Raw genomic sequence first — 21,412 nt, forward strand, 5'->3', positions numbered from 1 at the left:
ACAGTTTTGAAAGAGCAGTAGTGGTGAACGGAGCGGGTAAGAAATAGAGAAATCTACTCATTTCACTTCCATCTTGGAGTCTTCTCTGTTCCCTCCCCTGGAAGTAAACAATATTAGTAACATAGGCCTATCTCAATTAGCAATAGAAGGCTTTTTCCTGAAACCCACATAGGGTAGCTCTTACATGGCACTTGTCATTAGCTGCTGTGCCGTTACTTCATTTCTTCCTGTGAGTCTTTCAAGAATTAACTTGTGACTCTTAAGATGAGAACTCCGTTTTCCGTTGTTCCGAGTGGGTAACATTAACAGGGTTTCAGCAACAATCCCTGTACAACAAACCATATTAAACTTAGTGGGATAAAGTAATTTTTCCCCAAATTATTTACCTCACAGTTCTGGTGATCAACGGGGTGATTCTCACTTGGGGGTCAGTGTCTCCCTCCAGGGGTTGCAGTCAGGAAATACCTGCAGGCTCTCTCCCTCATGCCTCTGGAGCTTGCTGTGGGCCACTTGCTGTGACCTACCAGGGGCTGTTGGCCAGAAAACACATACGTGGCTTCTCCATGTGGCCTGGCCTTCCTCAGGGGATGGTGGCCGGGTTCCAACAGCGAGCGAGAGTCCTGAGAAAAATAGGCAGTTGCTAGATCACCTTTCACGATCTAGCTTGGTAAATCACACAGTACTGTTCTGTCAAACTATTTATTCGAATTAAGTCACTAAGGCCAGCCCACATTCAGGGGGAGGGCCATCTGGACCACTTGATGAGAATTGTGCCAAAGGATTTGCAGGTGCTACATACAGTAAGTGCTAATTAGATGCCTGTTTAAGAAAAAAACAGAGAATGAGAGTGGTACAGCCTTAAAAGGTCTGACTAGAACTCAATAATAATGCTGAGAAGCCAATTAACCTGTAAAATATGCTACCTATGGCCATTTGTTTTACAAGAACTTGCTTTTACAGTCTCCTTGTAGGATAAACTCGGGTTGTTTAGTCTACGAAGATAAAGTAGATCAGTGCTTCTACTTTCATGTGCTTGAGAATTTCCTCAGGGATTTTTTTAAAATGCAGATTCTGGTTCGGTGGGTCTAAGGGGTGGGCCTGACGTTCTGCATTTCTGCGCAAGCTCCCGGGTGATATGAGAGCTCCACGGACCACACTGCGCGGCTCCTGCGGTCCGCGGTCCCTCCCTTCCCTGGGAGAGGCCCTAACAGCCAGGGGTATGCTCACAGGACCCTGACCTCCGGGCCAAGTGGATCCTTGACACTGGCAAGGTTAGCCTGCTCTTCCGCAAGACTTTTAGAATAGAAATAAAGGGAGACAGTAATACTCCTCTCTCTTTGTGGCGAAGTACAGGACACAAGGCTCCGGTGTTACCAGCCATGTGAGAAAGCCGGGCTCCAGGAGAAATGCAGAGAAGATCCGGGTGCCAATCCAGTCCCCGGTGAGGCTCAGGCCAGACCCCCTTCTAAATTGTGTGAGATATTCTACTGTCCCCGTTAAATTCCCTTCTCAGTCTAAATTTGTTCCAATTGGGTTCCTATCACTCGAAACTTACAAAGTCCTAACTAACAGGGGGTGGGGGGTTGGGGGGCAGGTGTCCCCTGGGAATGCAGTACCTGCTGTGATGGAGGAACAATGGAAAACTTCAGACTGGATTAGTATCCAGACATCTGGGGCCTGGGCTGAGGAGAGCCTGTCCATTAACTCACACTAAAGGTGTGTTTCTAACAAAATGGACAGACCACAGAGGGAGTTAAACACATTAAAAAACTAAGGCTTGGGGAAGAGAAGGGAACCGGGGAGTCTAGGAGCACCACGGCTGATGTTCTTTAGAGAGACCCCTGGGCCAGAGTGGAGGTCAAGACAGGAGCTAGGGATCCCTGGGTGGCGCAGCGGTTTGGCGCCTGCCTTTGGCCCAGGGTGCGATCCTAGAGACCCGGGATCGAATCCCACGTCGGGCTCCCGGTGCATGGAGCCTGCTTCTCCCTCTGCCTGTGTCTCTGCCTCTCTGTGTGTGTGTGTGTGTGACTATCATAAATAAATAAAAATTTAAAAAAAAAAAGTTTAAAAAAAAAGACAGGAGCTAGATAGAGTCCTGCCCAGCAAAGAACAAAAGGGTGGACATTTCCTGTGTTAGACACTGTATGATGTGCTTTACATTTATGACCTTATTCAATGACCCCTAGTAAAGTGTCCTACATTGCTCCTGCCAGCTGTCCCTGAAATTCTAGCAGTTGGCAGCTGGCACTTCTAGCCAGAAAAGGTCATATCTTGAGAACATGAGACACATCACATGAGCCTCACCCGGGAGACCCTATGACTGGGTATTCTGTGGGCAAATCTGGAAGTCCTCTGAAGTCTCTGAGGCTGCAAGCAGCCTGGATGAAACAGTAAGCACCTTTTTATGACAGTTACCACTTTTCTATGTTTGAAGTACGTGGATTTTTCATAACCAGTGTCTTCTTGGTCTACACCTCCAACTGCATCAATCCCATCCGTATCCAAGGGTCCACACAGCACAGTTAAAATAAACCAAATGTTTTATAGCACATTTCCAAAATATTTTTGCATTGACTGAGAGAAAACAACTGGGTACTGCCCAGGTGTACTGTCCATGAACTGCAAGCCTTTCATATTTACACAGCAAGTGCAAGTGCAGATAGGGCAGGCAGCAACAGGATGGCGATACTGGAGAACATTTCCTTTGGGGTACATGCCCCCGGGTACAAGATGTGACAAGGAGGTCATGAGGCTGATTTCATTAAGCCAAAACGGACGCTGATCTCATTATTTTATAGCCATACCTTGTGGCATGTTTATAAAATATTTCTTTCACAAGTTAAAACAGAAACTGCTACAGATGGTTTTAATTCTGGTAAAAATCAATGGAAAAAGTTCTATGTTAATGCAACATTTGTTGTAGAGATTTCCAGAAACACGCGAGTCAAAATTTCAAATTATGATTCCCACAGTAACTGTAACTCTGCTATACAACATACATAATGGAAGGAATGTTATCAACATATACCATAGTAGAAAATACTCAGTAAGCAGAAACAAGCTGAGTTATGCTTGTTGTGGGAATCATCATTTTCAACTAGCTGAGGATATATAAAAATTGAAACCATAAATGCATGCATTATTTTATGTATTTAATTCCAATTTTTCTTGATCCAACTTAATCAGCTTTGCATCCAAACTACATTTCCCTTTCATAAACTGAGAATGAATGTCGTTCATAATTTCAAAATCCACATCATTTGGTTTCTTTCTCTCCTGCGGGCTGCCTTTGCTGAACAGCCTCATTATATCCTGTCCCTCCCCGAAAAGGTCAGGCCATGTCTGCCAGGACCCATTTATCTATTTTCCTTGTCTCCCTGAAGGACACCCTGGCAAGGGGGCGAAGAAGAAGACCGAAGACAACAAGACCCACAGTAAGTAGCTTACACAGGTGAGTGCGTGCACCAGGAAGAGGGACGGCGGCGTCGTTAAGTTCTCCGTTGGCGGCTTCCTAGGCCAAAATAAGGAGAATAGCACCGCCATATATTTACAATTTCCAGAGTGTTTCGTCCTAACATCATCTCATCTGATCCTCACAACAACACTGAGAAAGACAAAAAAGAAAACCTCTTAACCGTGTTCAGCTCTTTGTGACTCCAGAATATATTTAAGGATGCGCTTTTATGGTATAACTTAAAGTCTGGACTATTTAATTGCACTTACAATATTACCCACTTACCACATGCAGAGGATTTACTTATTATTGAAAGCAGAATATACTTTATGCAAAAAGATTATGGTTACGAGCTGAACATTTAGCATAGTTTAAGCTTTCTGCTTTAACTGTATTCTGAAAATTCAATAATGGAACAGAAAGAGAAATAACGCCCTTTGAAACCCTGCCTGGGCAAAATTAATCCTGTATATTACATCCAGTATTACTTTTCCCAGTTTGGTTTTAACTAAGAAGGGCACCTTCTGCAGCCTCTGAAGAGGAAGCCTTTTACTTTCCAGCAGTCTTTACCATCAGGGTACGTTTCATTACATTCAAGCTAAATTACTTTGGCTCAAGATCAATCATATTTCCTTCTGACGCTAAGTAGCTCCGCCCCACCACGGTGTCCCTGACCTTGTGGCGGTGTCTGCAGCGTGCTATGGTCAACCTTTTCTTGTCTCTTAGTGCTGCTATGATCTGGCTAGTCGGGAGTAAGTTTGCTTTTCCCCCTTTCTGTGTACAAAAGAATCCCTCTCCATTTTTCAGATAAAATACCTGAATTTCTCTAGCACACCAATAAGATCAATTAAAATGAAGATTCATAGCTGCCAAAAAGCCTTAACATCATTTGTTCTAACCTGAGAGATAGCAGTTAATCCTTTGCCTGTGAAAAGCATGACCATTTTGCACGTAATTAAAGAGTAATATTTTAAGTGTTAAAAGGCAAACAAGTCCTCAGGAATACTAATTTTAGGAGGTTTTATTGTGGAGGAAGAGTTGTCTTCTTAATGTTGCCTATGATTATAAATCAGATCTTTGTAATGAATACAGATTTATTAACACATAAGTTCTTGGAACAAAACCAGGTAAGATATAAGAAGATATCCTGTGGGACACACTTAACTTGCATGTTTTTCCCCCTTGTGTGCAAAAAAAACGATACCTAATGGGGCTAATGGCAAAACACAATCTCAATACTATTTCCAGTTATGAGAAAGACAGGAACATGGCTGATAAGATAAAAACATCAGTGATGAAGATAGAAGCTCTTGCACCATCTCATAGACCAGAAGGGTCTTTTCTGCCTTATGTGGTGCATCAGTCAAACATGAAGGCAGGAGCATAAGCATGTAATTTCCATACAGTCCATCCACTCTACGGATTATCTCAGAAATACAGATCCAGCCAGTATATAAACCAACCAGGTTTACCCTAAACAGAATGAAACAATATTTTTCTTTTTCTCTTTCTTTTCTTTCTTTCTTTTCTTTCTTTTTCTTTCTTTCTTTCTTTCTTTTTTCTTTCTTTTCTTTCTTTCTTTCTTTCTTTCTTTCTTTCTTTTCTTTCTTTCTTTCTTTCTTTCTTTCTTTCTTTCTTTCTTCTTTCTTTCTTTCTTTCTTCTTTCTTTTCTCTTTTCTTTTCTTTTCTTTTTTTAAGATTCTATTTATTTATTCACCAGAGACACAGAGGCAGAGGGAGAAGCAGGCTCCATGCAGGGAGCCCAACATGGGACTCGATCCTGTGTCTCCAGGATCAGGCCCCAGGCTGAAGGTGGCGCTAAACTGCTGAGCCACCTGGGCTGCCCTGAAACTATCTTTTTCGATATGGAAACTGAAGAGGACATAATCAATTCTTAATGATCACAGAATGCTTAGAAATGAAAAATGACAGTTTGTTTCTCTTGAGCAGTCAGTAACATGAAATTTTCAAAGGCCTTACATTTTCCAGATAAACTGACAGCAGGTAAGGTCCCAAAGACTATCAGTACCGTAAGTTAAGGAACCAATTCTTTCATATTTACTTATGATTAAAGCTGCATAATTCCATGAATGGCTGACGGTAAAATATTAACACATTAAAGATCAAACCAAAGGAAGATTCTGAGAACAAGGTAAGTAGGTCTAACAACAGAAGAGTGTTAAATAACTTACTGTACATTCATAAAATGGATACTGTGCAACCGTTCACAATGTGTTCTGAAAAATGTCCAAGGAGAGGGAAAGGGTTGATAACATATTGTAAAATGAAAAGCAAAGTTACAGAATAAAATATTCTATATGATCTCTATTTGGGGAAAAAATATAGAAAAAAAGACTACGAGAACACACACAAAAACACTGAAAGAAGTTACCTTGGCTAGTGAGCATTTAATGTGTTCACTTTTTTTTTTCTTTTCTGAATGGAAAGAAGATGGGGGGAAATTTTTATTTTCAGAAATAGCCATTAAATATACACTGATCTTTGTCCCATCTTTTTAATAACACACACAACAAAAACAAGTATAATCAATGCCACTTAGCATTTGCATTAACAATTATTTTTCTTTAAGTTATAAAATCAATAGTTCACTCAAATTTGGTTTCCTATACTTTGTGCCCAATTCAACAATAACAATGTATTTTTAAAAAAAGTATAATGACATTAAATTTTATCCAAGGTGGTGGTAGTCTTCCATGTAGTCTTCTTCACACATCACGTCTAGAAAATGAACTTCATATGCTTGATTCCGTACGTTTTGAAGAAAACCATTATAATGAGTGCCCACAATCCCAGAATAAAACCCCCAGGAGGATGCCAGTCTTTCAGTTTTGGTTTCTGCAAAACAAAGAGGACACGGTAAAGTGAACAATGGATCAGATACTGATGGAACAGAGAAATTTCAGTCTATATTTGACGGGGAAGTAATTTAGCCAAATTAATGTATTAGGATAGCAACAATGACAAAAAACTTCTAACTGGGTAAATATTTCAATGTGGTTCTTACAAAAATCAGTTTCAGAAGCCGTTTTGTTCCTTCAAAGAGGCTTCCCTGCCTATCCAGCCAACTGATCGCTCTCTTCACCCAGGCGATTCAGTAGCCTAACAATCCTTCTTGCTTTGAATTTATATATTCATTAGTTTGTTGGTTTTGTCTGTCTCTCCTATTAGACTGTAGCTCCATGAGGGTCGGAGGACCCACCTCCTAGCACCCACCTGCCACAGTGCCTGGCACACAAGAGACAAATACACACACACACACACACACACACACACACACACACACACTGATGAAGTCAGTGGGAAAACAAATGCACTCAATTCCATTTATTCTATATTCAACAAATAATTGCTTGGGCGCCCATACCTTTGGTCATATCAAGCCCTTGAGACAGTATGTTCCTTAGTCCATTCTCCCTATTTAAAACTCACAAATTGAAATGCCATCTCCTCCAGAATTTCTGACCTGATATATTCTTTTCTTTCAATGTATAGCTCCTTCTGCTCTTACATCTCTCTAGTAATATAATTATCTATGTCATTTATCTCCCTGCAAGCTTCCAGAGGGCAAAGTCTGGCTGAGTCCATTTTACAACCCCTTGTCTACTCCCTACCTCTCAACACCCAGCCAAGTGTCTTGTATATTTCTTTGTCCAGCGAAGAAAGACAGACCAGTCCTCTCCATTTAGTTGTCATTGCAACAGCTACATTATGTCCCTGAAATTGGAGGCCGATGACTATGATCTTTTTATGAGTTGGACTCATAAAAACTCATAAACTGCTGGCCAATATTGTAAGAATAGTTATGATATGAGAATCATATTTTTTTTAAAGATTCATTTATTGAGAGAGAGAAAGAGTGGGGGTGGCGGGGGGGGGCAGAGAGAGAGAGAGAGAGAAACCCAAACAGACTGAGGAGAGTACAGAGCCCTACATGGAGCTCCATCCCACAACCCCAAGATCACGACCCAAGCTGAACCCATGAGTTGGTGGCTTCATTGATTGTGCCACCCAGGCACCTCTAGATTCATACTTTGGAGTAGAATAAAGTGAAGAGGAAGTGTAATCTGAAATTTGCTTTAGTCACATGTAAACTAGCCAAGAAAGGTTCATAAATCTCTTAAAGGGATCTGTATCTTATACTTTGGTTTTCCATACATAACCAGGATACCTAATGCTCTTCTTTTTCTAAGATTTTATTTATTTATTCATGAGAGACACACAGAGAGAGGCAGAGACACACGCAGAGGGAGAAGCATGCTCCCTGCTGGGAGCCCGATGTGGGACTTGATTCCAGGACCCCGGGGATCACACGGTGGAGATGAGCCACCAAGGCTTCCCCCTGATCTTAATCCTAAACTCATCACATTACAAAGGGAAAGGAGGCAGGCAAGGAGGAAGCGAGGCAGGCAGGCAAGTTTAAATATTAAACAAATCAAGTCAAAGCAACCAGAATTCATCAGTAAGGGCCATGCTAGTAATACCCTGCCACATTTCTGTAGTTACTTAATGTTTATTATCTACGCTGTAAAATATCTGATGGTTGCCGAATGTACACAACATTATAAACCCACTAAAAGAATTCAAAAGCATATTTTGATACAATGGAATTCAATTTTTCTTTTACTTTTATAAATGGAGACGTTACCTATGGAAATGCCTGGTTTTCAATTAGGTGATCCTTCTGCAACTTCTTCCTTCTCTTCTGAAGTTCTCCTCTCTTAGCTTCAGTGATACTCTCCCCAGGTTTTTCCTCCACTTCTCTAACTATTCCTTTTCAGTCTTCTTTGCTCCTTACATGCTAGAGTTGTCTAGAGCTCTGCCCTCAGACATGGACTCCCTCCCTTTATATAATCTCTCTGGGTGACACCTGTAACCTGGTTTTGACCTCTGTTAGCTGGCTTAGGATTCCCAAATCTATATCACTAACATGGAATTCTATACTAATCCCTAGGGTTATGTACAATTAACAGACATCTCTATTGGATATTCTAAAGGATCACAAACTTTACTAGAGCCAAGAGCAAATTCATTTCTGAGTCCTCCACCTGATTCTGTTCTTTCTTTTCTGTTTTCCATCTCTCCATCCACATGAGGGCCATCTTCATGTTGCCCAAGTGATAAAGATGGAAGTCATTCTTAGCTCCTTCATCTCTCAGACCTTCCCAATTCCATGGGTTACTAATTCTTACAGGTTTTTCTCCCCCATCATGCCTGTCCTTTCTAAGTTTTCTCCTGCCTTTGCCACTACCCTAGTTCCAGCTCTTATCATTTCTTGTCAGGATTACTGTAATAGTGTCCTAACTAGTTTCTCTTCTTCCAAGATGCCCTCTCTTTTCCATCTGTCAATCATATTGCTGCTAGACATATTTCCCTAAAATACAAATATATATTTGTATAATGTGTATATATATATGTATATAAGCCTCATATGTATGAATGTAGGTATTGTTGGGTTTTAAGCACACATTACTTTTGTAATTTAAAAAACTAAATAAATAATTAAAAAATGAGGGCTCAGTGTGGTATGGTTCAAAGAGCATGGGACTTAGAATCAGCTGCTTTGGGTCCCATGTTTAGTTTTAACACTTAAAGCCCATGTTACCTGTGAAGCCACCTTGCCATGCTGAATTTCTCAATCTATAAAATGGGCATAGTAACATAAACCTCCTGGGAATGAAATGAAGGCACAACTCTAGCAATGATGTGTTTGTTAAAAAAGTAGTCTATAAACTACCTGTTCCTACCTAGAGAAGTGATGATATGAAATGCAAAGTACTTTTTAGGTAACTTTCTTTTGTGTTTGTTAGTTTTAAGGAACAATGTTTTAAACAATCCGAGTTTTGTTATTTTAATTTGTATACATCTCAATTCAAAATTAACTTATCAACCTAAAAGGAAAGAAGCCCACCTTACCATTTTCATCTGGATGATAATATTGGAGTTTTAATCAACTACATAATATAGACACAACTGACGATACTGTTTACAGTGGTTACATGCCACTCTCACTCTAAGTCTATTCTCACCTCCTTCCAGAAATCTCTTCAAACACCAAAAATATTATAATCCAATTCTTCCTCATGTTATCTTTTTTTTTTGAGACCACCTCATCCTTTGTTATGAGGCCTATTTACCCCCCCCCTTTTTTTAAATTTTTAATTTTATTTATTTATTCATGAGAGAGAGAGAGAGAGAGAGGCAGAGACACAGGCAGGGGGAGAAGCAGGCTCCATGCAGGGAGCCCGATGTGGGACTCAATCCTGGGTCTCCAGGATCACGCCCTGGGCCGAAGGCAGATGCTCAACTGCTGAGCCACCAAGGCGTCCCACCCTCATGTTACCTTCTATTCCAAACCCTACAATGGCTGTGAAATGATGATGATGATGCAGTTGTTTCCCTCTAGTATCTTACAAGATGGTAAGTCTGGTGGCATTTCAGATGGCAGAGTTTTTGGAAGTCTCAATGTTCTTTGTGAAACACTATGAAAAATCTTAGTTTAATTCCAGTATAAAATCTAGATTAATATAAAGCATAATTCTATTAAAGATAGGTAAGGTAAATATCACAAGCATGTGACAATGAAAGGCAAGTGACTGAACTATCCATGATTGACTACTGTTTGTTTTTTGTCACGTTTATTTTCTATTAGTCAAACAATTTGTAATCCATGCCAAAGGGTTGAAAAAGCAAAATCAAAAATTACTTTTCCATAAACAAGGAAAAGATTATCATTATTATTAGTGAAAGCACACCTTTATACAATAGTTTGCAGATGTTCCTTGGAAATTCAGTTTAAGAATACTGACCTTATCAAGGAGATTCACATTTTCCGCAATAACCAGGAGTCTCTGGTTTATATGGTATTTAAACACACACACACACAGAGGTTAATTTTTAAAATTCTAAATAAATGTTGTCAAAATCTGGCCTTAAAAAACAGGCTATAATATATAATACAGATCATTGTTCCATAAACCAATTTAATGAATTTCAGTGCTAAAAGATTTAAAGTGAAAAAAATAAAATAAAAGATTTCAAGTGATGTGAACTTTCAGAGTTTAAAAATACTGTAACTTTCAGGTAGTACTTAAACCAGCTCATGCTTTAAAAAAAAAAAAGGTGAACATAATTTAAGCTCTCTGATTCATTAGAGATTACTGAAATAATAATCAAGTAGTTAATAGCAATCTTAGTTCTGCAGCTCTAGAAACTCTAGTCACTTTCCAATGAGATGGATTCCTTGAGATCACAGTTGTATCATTAGATCTTAGAACAGTTGTCAGAAAGAAGATAACTTTGGGATCCCTGGGTGGCTCAGCAGTTGAGCACCTGCCTTTGGCCCAGGGTGTGTTCCTAGAGTTCCGGAATCAAGTCCCAAGTCAGGCTCCCTGCATAGAGCCTGCTTCTCCCTCTGCCTATGTCTCTGCCTCTCTTACTCTGTATCTCTCATGAATGAATGAATAAATAAAATCTTTAAAAAAAAAAAAAAAGAAAGAAGATAACTACAGCTTCTTTGGAAGTCACTATTATTTCTTCCAAGATTGGTCCTGGCAGGTATTTTAATCTATTATCCCAAAGACTGACTCACAGAATTCTGGAGGCACTGCTTCCTGGTCCTTCAATGTGATATGTCCCATATTTTAGACTACTGATGCCCAGGAAAGGACCAGTGAGAAGAGCAAAGTGCTAGAGCTTTGAATGTAATAATGGAGGACTAAGAAATGTATGTAATCACTCCAAAATTATAATGGAATTTTGTATTTACTTACATTATAACACTGTACAGGCTAACAAAAACAGCAAATCTCAGCTTTCAAAATGGCTATTTGCAGTTGCCGTATTTTACTGTATATTCATTACATATTTCTGATTAACGAAGAATGGCAAATGAATTATTAATTAAATACAACTTGGACTCTTAGCTTAACATGCCATTTAAGTAGAATCATCCACTGCAGCCTTGCCCATCTTTTCAGGAAAATACATATAAAGGCACAGAAAGACAAGAGTACATCCTACTAAAATGAATTTAACCTCTGGATGAGAAACCTCAGATAATTTACTATCTGAAAGTCCCAGAAATCAGGTTTACGAACAAATTAACAGTGGGCAAGTTTTCTGATTAGTCCACACAATGCAAAGGATTGCCCTGCTCTGTGAAACACAATAATTCTATCAACTGAGAAAAGGACTTTAGCTCTCTTCCTTTTTCTGCCTGCTGTTAAAGAGAAATAGGATTTACAAGAGTAGAAGGGTAGCTTTATGAGGTAGCCCAAGTAGTGTAACTCATTCCTATCCCCTCAATGGCAAATTGAGGCAAATCCCCTCTTTGTCCATTTAAACACAATTCCCAGTAAAGAAAAAGTCAGAAGGTAGAGAGGCACTGACCATGGTTTACTGCATCTAAGAAGTTTCAATATCTACCTGAAAAGCTTTGAAGAGAAGGGAAAATACAGGAAAAACCCTTTTAGTAGTGCATTTTAAGAAATAGGTTTTTCCATAGACTTTATCCTTTTAAAATGCCCCCAAACCAGGCATAGGTAGCACAGGAGCAGATGATCCTGGTTTAGTTTAGCAAAACCACATTTGATGACTGCCTGCCAATCATGGGAAATGTCTAACAAATTATTTTTCAGATGCAGATCTAAGAAGGCATTCAAACCTAAGTAGATCGTGAGAAGCATCCCCACAGTCTGTTGGCACATACCAATAGCGTTCTAAGAAAAAGGAAAAAACACGATGAGGTCTATGCGTAAAAACACTCCCACACATGAGAAAGAAATATCCTGAAGATGCAGAGAACATATCTTGGAATAAGATTTAATAAGGAACCAAAAGAAAATTTTAGAAAAATTTTATTTGGCATTGACTTAAATAAAGATGCATAAGAAATCAAAAATTAAAGAATGGTACAAAGTGAAAAATTATACAAGGACAACAGGCTGAGATAAAAAGGGAGCAAAATTAAAATCTTACATTGATGAGGAAAATAGCGTCCTAAGCATATCTTTGAGTCCTTCACTCACCTAATTGTGGCAGATTGGTGACAAAAAAAAGGGCCCAATTCTCCCAACTTCCCTTGTATCCATGTCCTTTGTAAATGTGCCATTACAGCAACTCTCACCAAAAAAAAAAAAAAAAAAAAAAGGATTTTATATTCTTGCTCCTTGAATCAGCTGGCCTTGTGACATCTTTTGGTCAACAAAATCCAACACAAGCAACAGTGTCCTAATTGCAAGGCTAGCCTCAAGAGGCTTTGCTTGCTTCTGCTCTCTCAGACCTCTGCTACCACCATGAGAAAAAATCTAGGCAAGGCTTCTGGAGGAAAAGACACCATGTGGAGAAGAACTCAGGTCCCCCAGACGACAAGAGCCAACTCCCAGAAGCAGACCCATCTATCCAACCCAGGACTATCAGACTCATGAGGCAACTCAGCCAAAAAACAGAACTGCCCAGCTAAATTTGACCTAAACTGTCAACCTACAGAATTATGACCTAAGGTAAATGGTTGCTATTGTAAGTCACTAAGTTTTAAAGTGGTTTATTATGCATCAAAACTTATGGGATACATCCACTGACGTGATAATTAATGTGGAAGGAAATACCTTGATCCTTTATTATCATAAGAAAATAAAGTTCCCATCTGCATACTGTGGCTTCAGATTTCTGCAAAACGGTATAAATAAGAACAGCATAAGGGCAACTAATCAACCTCTTGTCCACCATGAACTTTGTTGAGGTGGGGGAGGTCTGTCAAGATAATCTCTTCGGACCCTGCCCGACTGAGAAATCCAGGCCCATTAACTCATCTAACTTTCACAAAGGACTTCAACCAGCATCTGTCACACCTGAACAGTTCTCTAGAGCCAGACTCCTCTGAGGAAGCCATCCAGGAAAAATACCTGCTACACGTCTTCTAAAGGCAAATTTCATGAATGTCCTTTGCACACCCTTCCCATTAAAGGAACTATATTGATGCTCTTTCAGCTCTCTCTTATGGTCTTCCTGGAAAGAGACTGACTCCACTTGCCACTGATGAGGGTACAGGGCTAGCTGAGGACAAAGCTGATATCCCACAAACAACCCCCACCCAAGGTGGGATATCTGTGACATTCTTCAGGAACCTTCAGTTGTCTTAATGTTACTGTCTTGCTAGAGGGAAAACCAATCTTGAACTTGACAATGGCAAGGCCTCCAAGGATCTTGTAGGTCCTCCTCAGCACACGAAAATCCTTTTGGAATCTCCCTTTTGCTTACCTCCCCCAACTCCTGGTTATATAATCAGCCACTCCTCACAGGCCGGGGCAGCCGCTCATCCTGCCCATGGGTTCTGTCCTAGTGCTTCAATAAAACAACCATTTAGTACCAAAGACATCTCAAGAATTCTTTCTTGGTTGTCGGCACCGGACCTCACCTATATCCCAAAACTTCACCACCACCATGCCAGAAATTGCTCCAGGAAATGAAGTAGGAGAACCCAGAGATTGATTTACCAAGCTTCCTCCTCCCACCTGCAACCTAGATGGGAAGTCTAGTTCCTTTACTTTCGAAGTTAGTAATTAATGTTACCCAAATGTGGCCCCTCTGCTGGGAAAATAAACTTCACCCAGGATTTTCATGCAACTTACTCATGGCAAATTTGCAAAGCAATTAGTGTAATATAGGATATTTAAAGATGCTTTATTTTTTAATCCTAATTTGTTAAATATAAAAGTGACCACAGTTTTTCCTTAACTATGATTTTAGTTTCCCTGTGACAAGAATATCCACAGTTAAGATTTTTACTTAATAATGCTCTGAAATTTTCAGCCAACCTAGACATAACTTCTAGTAAGGAAAAGTAAATTTTCATATGCAAATACTGTGATTAGATATCAACAAACTCTACAAAATCAACTCGATAATTATGAAGAATAAAGAGCTCAGATTTGAGATAAATATGAAAAAAAATCTTTCAATGTTAGCAAAAATGAGTCAAAAAGCAGAACAGAAAAAAAATTCCATTCATAACAGCAATAAAAAAACAAAGTAATAGAAATAGCCATAGCATGAGATGTAAGGTAGACAATCCAAATAATGCTATAAAAACAAGTAAACAGTCCTGAATACAAAAAAGGATATGATAAAGCTAATCTATAATGTTGTTCTCATGCAAAATAGAAAGATCAATGCAACAGAATAGAAAGCAGGCAATCAAGCCCAGTAGCCAAGAATTTAGTACATGATAAAAGCTATCAAAGATCAGTGGGCAAGAAAACATTATTACTGATGCTTTGGATCGACATTTGAAAAAAGTCAGTTTTGTTTCGAGCCCAACATTATAAACCAAAAATACCCTTTACATGGCTTAGAATTAGATGTAGAAATATTAGATGTAGAAAAAAAATCTTTTTAATTTTCTTTGTGAAGTTGCACCTAGGGACACATCCTAATGGCAGCTATGTTAAAAGTACCAGTGGAAAGCAGTGGCAGAGAAAACTCATTGTGGGGAGCAGAACAGATGAGTCTAAGGGCCAGCAACCTGACTCAGAAAGGACTTAGGAGAGCTGGCCCTTGACCAACGTGTTACATTTGGGTTGGTGGAGAGCAAAGCAAAGTCATGGTGATGAGAAAAGTCGGGCATTGGGGAAAGGCAGAAGGAATGCAGTGGAAGATCCACAATGGTGGAGGTTTACATCTGTTCATTTGCTGCTGGCCCCCTAGGACAGTAGCAATTGGGAAACACTGTTGAAAGGATGGATGCCCTTTGGGCACAGCAAGCAAGCATCAAGGGCCAGAAAGATCCATTCTGTAAATGTTCAGTTGTGAGTTGGGATTTGAGACAAGAAGTTTCTACTAGCTTGAGTCAGTGCCCACCCACTGGTGGTGAATGGAGTAAAAGGAGTTAAAATGTAGGAGAATTTGTACTGTAAAGGGATTTATAAATCTAAAAGCAATAAATGAAAATTAAAAATGTGAAGAGATGTTTAAAAGAACCATTTGAAAGCTCTGTGTTTTGCAAAGTGTACAAAATCAAAAGGAATAAATGGGATAATCGGACACAAAGGGGGATAAGTTTAGTACATGAAGATCTCTCAAAATCAATGACACAAAGATTTATCAATAAATGGAGTAGGAAAATGAAAATTTTCATAGAATAATTACAAATGGCTAATTAACACTGAAAAAATTTAATCTGCTTGATCATAAAAACAAATTAAAAACAGTATGTTCACTATTTCTTCCTCTTTTAAAACTTTAACTAGTAAATGTTAATGAGGATGGTCAACTTTTCAGAAAAATAATCTATTAACATGTTTAGAGGTCTTCAAAATGTTCATATTTTTTCACTCATAGGAACTGTTATATTCTGAGCTAGGATCTATATTAAGAAATGCTGACAGGGACACCTGGGTGGCTCAGCGGTTGAGCATCTGCCTTTGGCTCAGGGTGTTATCCCAGGTCCTGGGATCGAGTCCCACATCAGGCTCCTGCATGGAGCCTGCTTCTCCCTCTGCCTGTGTCTCTGTCTCTGTGTCTCTCATGAATAATTTTTTTAAAAACTTAAAAAAAAATGCTGATAAAAGGTTTTGCACAAAGATTTTCTTCTGTTATTTACATAATAAAAAACAGAAAACAATCCATATTAAATAACAATGCAGGAAATATGGTACATACACATAAATAATAATCAAAAAATGTTTTCAAACAATTTTAATGATTTGGAAACACACTTATAATAATAAGAAAGTAAAAGCAAAATCAAATTAAGTATGAAGTATGATCTTCTATAACAATATTCAAAGTTGGGACGCCTGGGTGGCTCAGAGGTTGAGTGTCTGCCTTTGGATCAGGGTGTGATCTGGAATTCGGTCCTGGGATCGAGTCCCATATTGGGCTTCTTGCATGGAGCCTGCTTCTCCCTCTGCCTATGTCTCTGCCTCTCTCTCTGTCTCTCATGAATAAATAAATAAAATATTTAAAAAACCCCACATATTCAAAGAAAAGGACCATATTAAGATCTTAATAGTGTTTCTTTGGAGAAACTGGAATTAGGTAGTTTTAATGTCTTCTCTAAACTTACCCATACTTTTGAAAATACATTTTCTACAATGGATATGTATTTTTTTAAATTATTTTGTGTGTGTGTGTGTGTGTAGGGGGAAGAGGAACATATAGGAAAAACTTCTATTAAAAGAATCCACTTAGAAGAAATCTTCATATATTCATCTTTTCCAAATTAGAAGATGCACTGCAATAATACTGTTTAGTACTTGATATCCTACTTTAAGGAAAAATAACATGAATAGCATGACAGCAACATAATATAATAAAGTGCTTTTCCAGTACTATTTAATGATACTTCTGGAGTGTAACAAGATTGCTATTTTTAAAACAACTATAGGTAATATTTTAGACATTCTACAATGATTTTCCTTGCAAATGACAGATTGGTATAATTATTGCATTTGGTAGTACAGTTGCATTTGAGGTAGGTTCATATTAAAGTATAGCTTATAATTTCACTTGTGTCCATATTAGAACTTCTCATAAAATGACTGATTTTATGTAGTTAAAGTAGTCTACTGACTGCTATTAAGTACATTCTTATTTTTTTTAGCCTTTCACAGTAACAGCTACAATACAAAGGTGAAAAGCACACATAAAACACTGCAAACGTGTCATGAGCAAACACTTAAGAGCTTAAGGGCTACCTATTATTGAAATGCCTAATATTTCAAATTAAAAAGATAGGTAGCTAAGCAACACTGCACTGCCAATTGTGCACAATATTCAGTCTCCCCTTTCATGTTGCTAGGAGAACATTACCGTAGAATTGCAAAATAGTTCAGAGCATAGATCTAAGCACTAAAATTATGTAAAAAGAGGAAACTGAGGATTTTCAAAATTGTACATGTTTACTGGGAAGCAAATAAAAAACTTCCAATGAGGTTTCAATGAGATTCTTTTCTTAAAATATAATGATCAATCAGTTCAGTTAAACTATATTTTAAGTAAAGGGAAAAAAATACAGTACACTGAAGCTACAATTCTAATTATTTTAGAAAATAGCTGTTTTCAACTGTTTGATATGTGGTGGTTTATTAGTACTTCCAGTCCATCTGTATCTCTATAAATATAATTTGTACTCTTCAAATTATATTAATAGTATAAATCAAACTCTGGTCAGCAGAATTCTAAGTCAGCCTCCAGATTCCCTCTCTCTAGTGTACACTCCCTGTCTAGCCCCTTCCCCTTGAGTGTGGACAGAACTTGTAAATCTGATGGGGTCTCTCTTCTGTGATTAGGTTACATTACGTAGAAAAGATGAAGGGATTCTGACGATATAATTGGGGTCCCTAATCATTTGACTTTCAGCTGATCAAAAATGAGATTATTCTGGGGGGGGGGCTTGACTTCATTAGGTAAGCCCTTTAAAAGAGACTCTTATATATCAGAGACAGAAGTCAAAGACAGAGATATATTAGAACCCACTGAGATGCTCCTGCGGCTCATGAAGAATCAAACAGCTGTGTTGTGAAGAGCAGGACAGGCAGGGAAAGCAAGCAGCCTCTGGGAGCTGAGGGCCTCAGTCAGCCCTACAACCACGGGAAACTGAATTCTGTCAATAACCAGTAAACTTGGAAGAGGGCCGTGAGCCTCAGATGCCACTGCCTTCCTAGTTGACACCTTCATCAAAGATGTCGGACCTCTGATGTTAGACCCTGAGCACGGGCTAGGGTAAGCTCCGCCCAGATGCAGAAAGCATAGAAACTGAGATAATAATGCTTTTAAATCACTGACTTTGTTACACAGCAACAGAAAACTAATTACAAAAGCGACTTGAAATGAAACCATTCATCACATCTGGTAACTGTTCCCTGGGTGAATAACTGATTAAGATATTAACTGCATACGTTTAAAAAACAGAAGTGAAGAGAATGAAATATTCTAGTCTAATTCCTCCTACTCTTCCATATCTATTCATTCTCTAAGACTCTGCTCAAACATCATCTCCAGGGGAATCCTGTTCTCATACCCCAGGAAGAATTCATTTCTTTTCTTTTTCTCTAGTCCCCAGTAATTGGCTCCTATCTTATAGCATAGTCAATTGGTGGGTGTGATTCCACCACACCGTGATGTCTGGGGTATCTGTTTCTGTACCTTCTCAAGGTCTCCTAAGCTATAAATATAATAGAGCAATTGATTTGTCTTAGTTACATACTATTTTCTGCTTGAAAATAAGAAATACAAACATTCAAATATTAAATTCTGATTTACTAGTTTATACTCTTGGTTTTATTATTTATGGAAAAAAATTAAGAATTGCATTAATAAAATAACAGTACAATCTATCTTAAGAATACCTGGTGAGAAATTTTAAGAAATCATTTTAAAATGTGAAAACAATTTGAAGTTTGAAATGAATGAATCTCTTTTTCAGTTCTTAAATTAAGAACCCACTGTTTCCACAAATAGATAATAAAGGTACATTTATCAATAGTTATTTATCTGTGTCTGTTAAGGGGTAATCAGAATTCTGCTTCTGCCCATGTAGGGTTAAATGCTACGGGAACTATTGGTCCATTCCAAACAACTAGAAAATCATACAGAAGGTAAGAAACAATGGTTTTCTGATATTGTACAATCTCTGCAGCATTTTCTACCTCTGAAAGAATGGAAACAAATAAGATGAATGTTTTGAGTGCCCAAGCTTATTGCCTGAAGAAAGCTTCCAAGCTGCAGTACAAGGAGGGGGACCCAAACAGAACCTGGTAGTCTTGCTGAGTTGAGGAGATACAGATTCGAATTCAGGGAGGTTTGGGTAGCTAGAATTTGCAGGGCAGAGACTACTGGAGAGGAGAGGGTAGCAGAGAGACAGAGCTCCAGAGATTTTGCAGAGAGCCTTCTGGAGTCTTCTGCCCAGTGTTTATCTCTCCATGTAAAACAAGAAGCTAGTAGAGGAAAACAACACAAAACACCAAAAGCAACAGGCCAAACACTTTTCTAAACTTCATAATATGCAGAGCATTAGGTCACAGCTCATACTGGGTCTAAATTAATATAAATCAGAAATACTGGGGCTATCTCCCTACCCTACCTCCCAAAGAAGGATCTGCTCTGGATCTGCCTCAGATAACTCAAAAGCAGTCCTTAAAGGGATCAAACGGATACTGGAACAAAATCTAGCACTGCTACATGAATAAAACAAAAATCCAAAATCCAACAACAACAAAAATTAAAATATCTAGGATCCATTGGGGGAAAAAAAGGCATGGAAAGGAGAAAAATATGACCCATAGCCAGGGGAAAAATCAACCAACTGAAATAGAGTCATAAATGAAAGAGATGATGGATTTAGTCGACAGGGCTTTTAAGACAGCTATTATAAATTGGATGTAAAGAAAAACATGAACCTATGAAGAGAGAAAGAGAATACATAAATAAGGCCTATATAGGATTTCCAGAGATGAAAAATATGATATATGAAATGAAAAAATATACTGAATGGAATTAACGGGTTAGACACTACAGGAGGATTAGCAGAGAACTATTAAGATAGCAACAGACATTACTCAAAATGAAGCATAGAAAGAAAAAGAGCAGGAAAAACAATAAACACCATATCAAGCAGAATCACATTTGGGCAACTGGAGTCCCAAGTGGGGAGGCAGAAAAATATCTAAAACAAATAATAACTGAAGTGTTTCCAAATTTTCTAAAAACTATAAACCACCAAACCCACAAAGCTCAACACCAAGCATAAGAAACACGGAGAAAACCACGCAAAGGACCATCATAATCAAAATGCCAAAAAACAATGATAAAGAGAACATCTTTAAAAGCAGTCAGATAAAAGGAGATTTGTTCTTAGAGAGCAAGGTTCAGCAAACCACAGCCCATGGGCCAGCCATGTGATTTATAAATAAAGTTTTACTGGAATACAACCACACTCATTCACTTTCATATTATCTATTGCTGCTTTTGTACTATGCCAAACCTGAGCAGTTGCAATAAGGGCTACATGACCCAAAGTCTAAAATATTTACTACCTGGCCTTTTAAGAAAAAGGCACAGAGGAACAAAGAAATGATTGAAGGAGGCCAGAAGACAGTGGAAAGACATCTTAAAGTGCTAAGAGAAAAGAGCTGTTAACCTAGAATTCCAAGGAAAGTGTACCAGTGGAAAAAAAAAATCTTTCAAAGATGAAGGTGAAATAAAGCATTATTCAGTAAAACAAAGGCTTTGAGAATTCAACAGGCCTATACTCTATAGTAGTATATACCAAATACCATAAAAGGTATGCCTGTCATGGATTTGGACAAGGAGAAATGTTAAGAGAAATTCCTCAGGCAGAAGGAAAATTAGATCAGACAAAAATGCACACTTACACAAGAAAATGAGGAGGGACAGAACTGGTAAAAAGGTGGATAAATATAATTTATTTTCTCATTTTCATGTTTTTTTTTAAAAGATAATTGTTTTTAAAAAAGATAATTGTTTAAAGCAATAATGGTATTAATGTATTATCAGGATCATAACATATATAGAATCAAAACATACAGCAGTGGCACAATGGATGGGAGGGATTAAGAATATATCATTATAAAGTTCTTATGTTGTACATGAAATAGTGTGATATTACTTGAAGAAACTAATAAAGATGTATATATTATAAATCTTAGGGCAACAATAGCAACAAAGTAGATTCATTGACAAACCAAAAGTGGTTTGAAATGGGATCATACGAAATAATCCAAGAGAAGGCAGGAAGAGCTGGGAAAAGGAACTAAAAACAGATGGAGCAAAGAGAGAACAAACAGCAATATGGTAGATTTAAATCCAACCAGATTTAAACGCAATTTAAGTACTGATAATTACATTAAGTGGAAGGATCTTAACAATCCAATTAAGAGGAAGAGATAGTAGGTTAACTAAAAATATAAAACTCAAAGA

The 21,412-nt window shown here is 38.2% G+C and overlaps 1 protein-coding gene across 1 annotated transcript in view; it reads right to left on the reverse strand.

The window, feature by feature from the left end:
• Nucleotides 1-5,842: 5,842 nt before the first annotated feature.
• The window catches only part of PIGK (phosphatidylinositol glycan anchor biosynthesis class K), a 108,578-nt gene continuing 93,008 nt past the window's right edge, over nucleotides 5,843-21,412 (reverse strand). Inside the window, exon 11 of the mRNA XM_055341384.1 lies at nucleotides 5,843-6,310. Within this exon, the coding sequence (XP_055197359.1) occupies nucleotides 6,194-6,310 (117 nt within the window). The 3' untranslated portion in view covers nucleotides 5,843-6,193. The remainder of the gene's footprint in view (nucleotides 6,311-21,412) is intronic.

The sequence above is a fragment of the Nyctereutes procyonoides genome, unplaced genomic scaffold, assembly GCF_905146905.1.
Source record: "Nyctereutes procyonoides isolate TBG_1078 unplaced genomic scaffold, NYPRO_anot_genome, whole genome shotgun sequence".
NCBI lineage: Eukaryota > Metazoa > Chordata > Mammalia > Carnivora > Canidae > Nyctereutes > Nyctereutes procyonoides.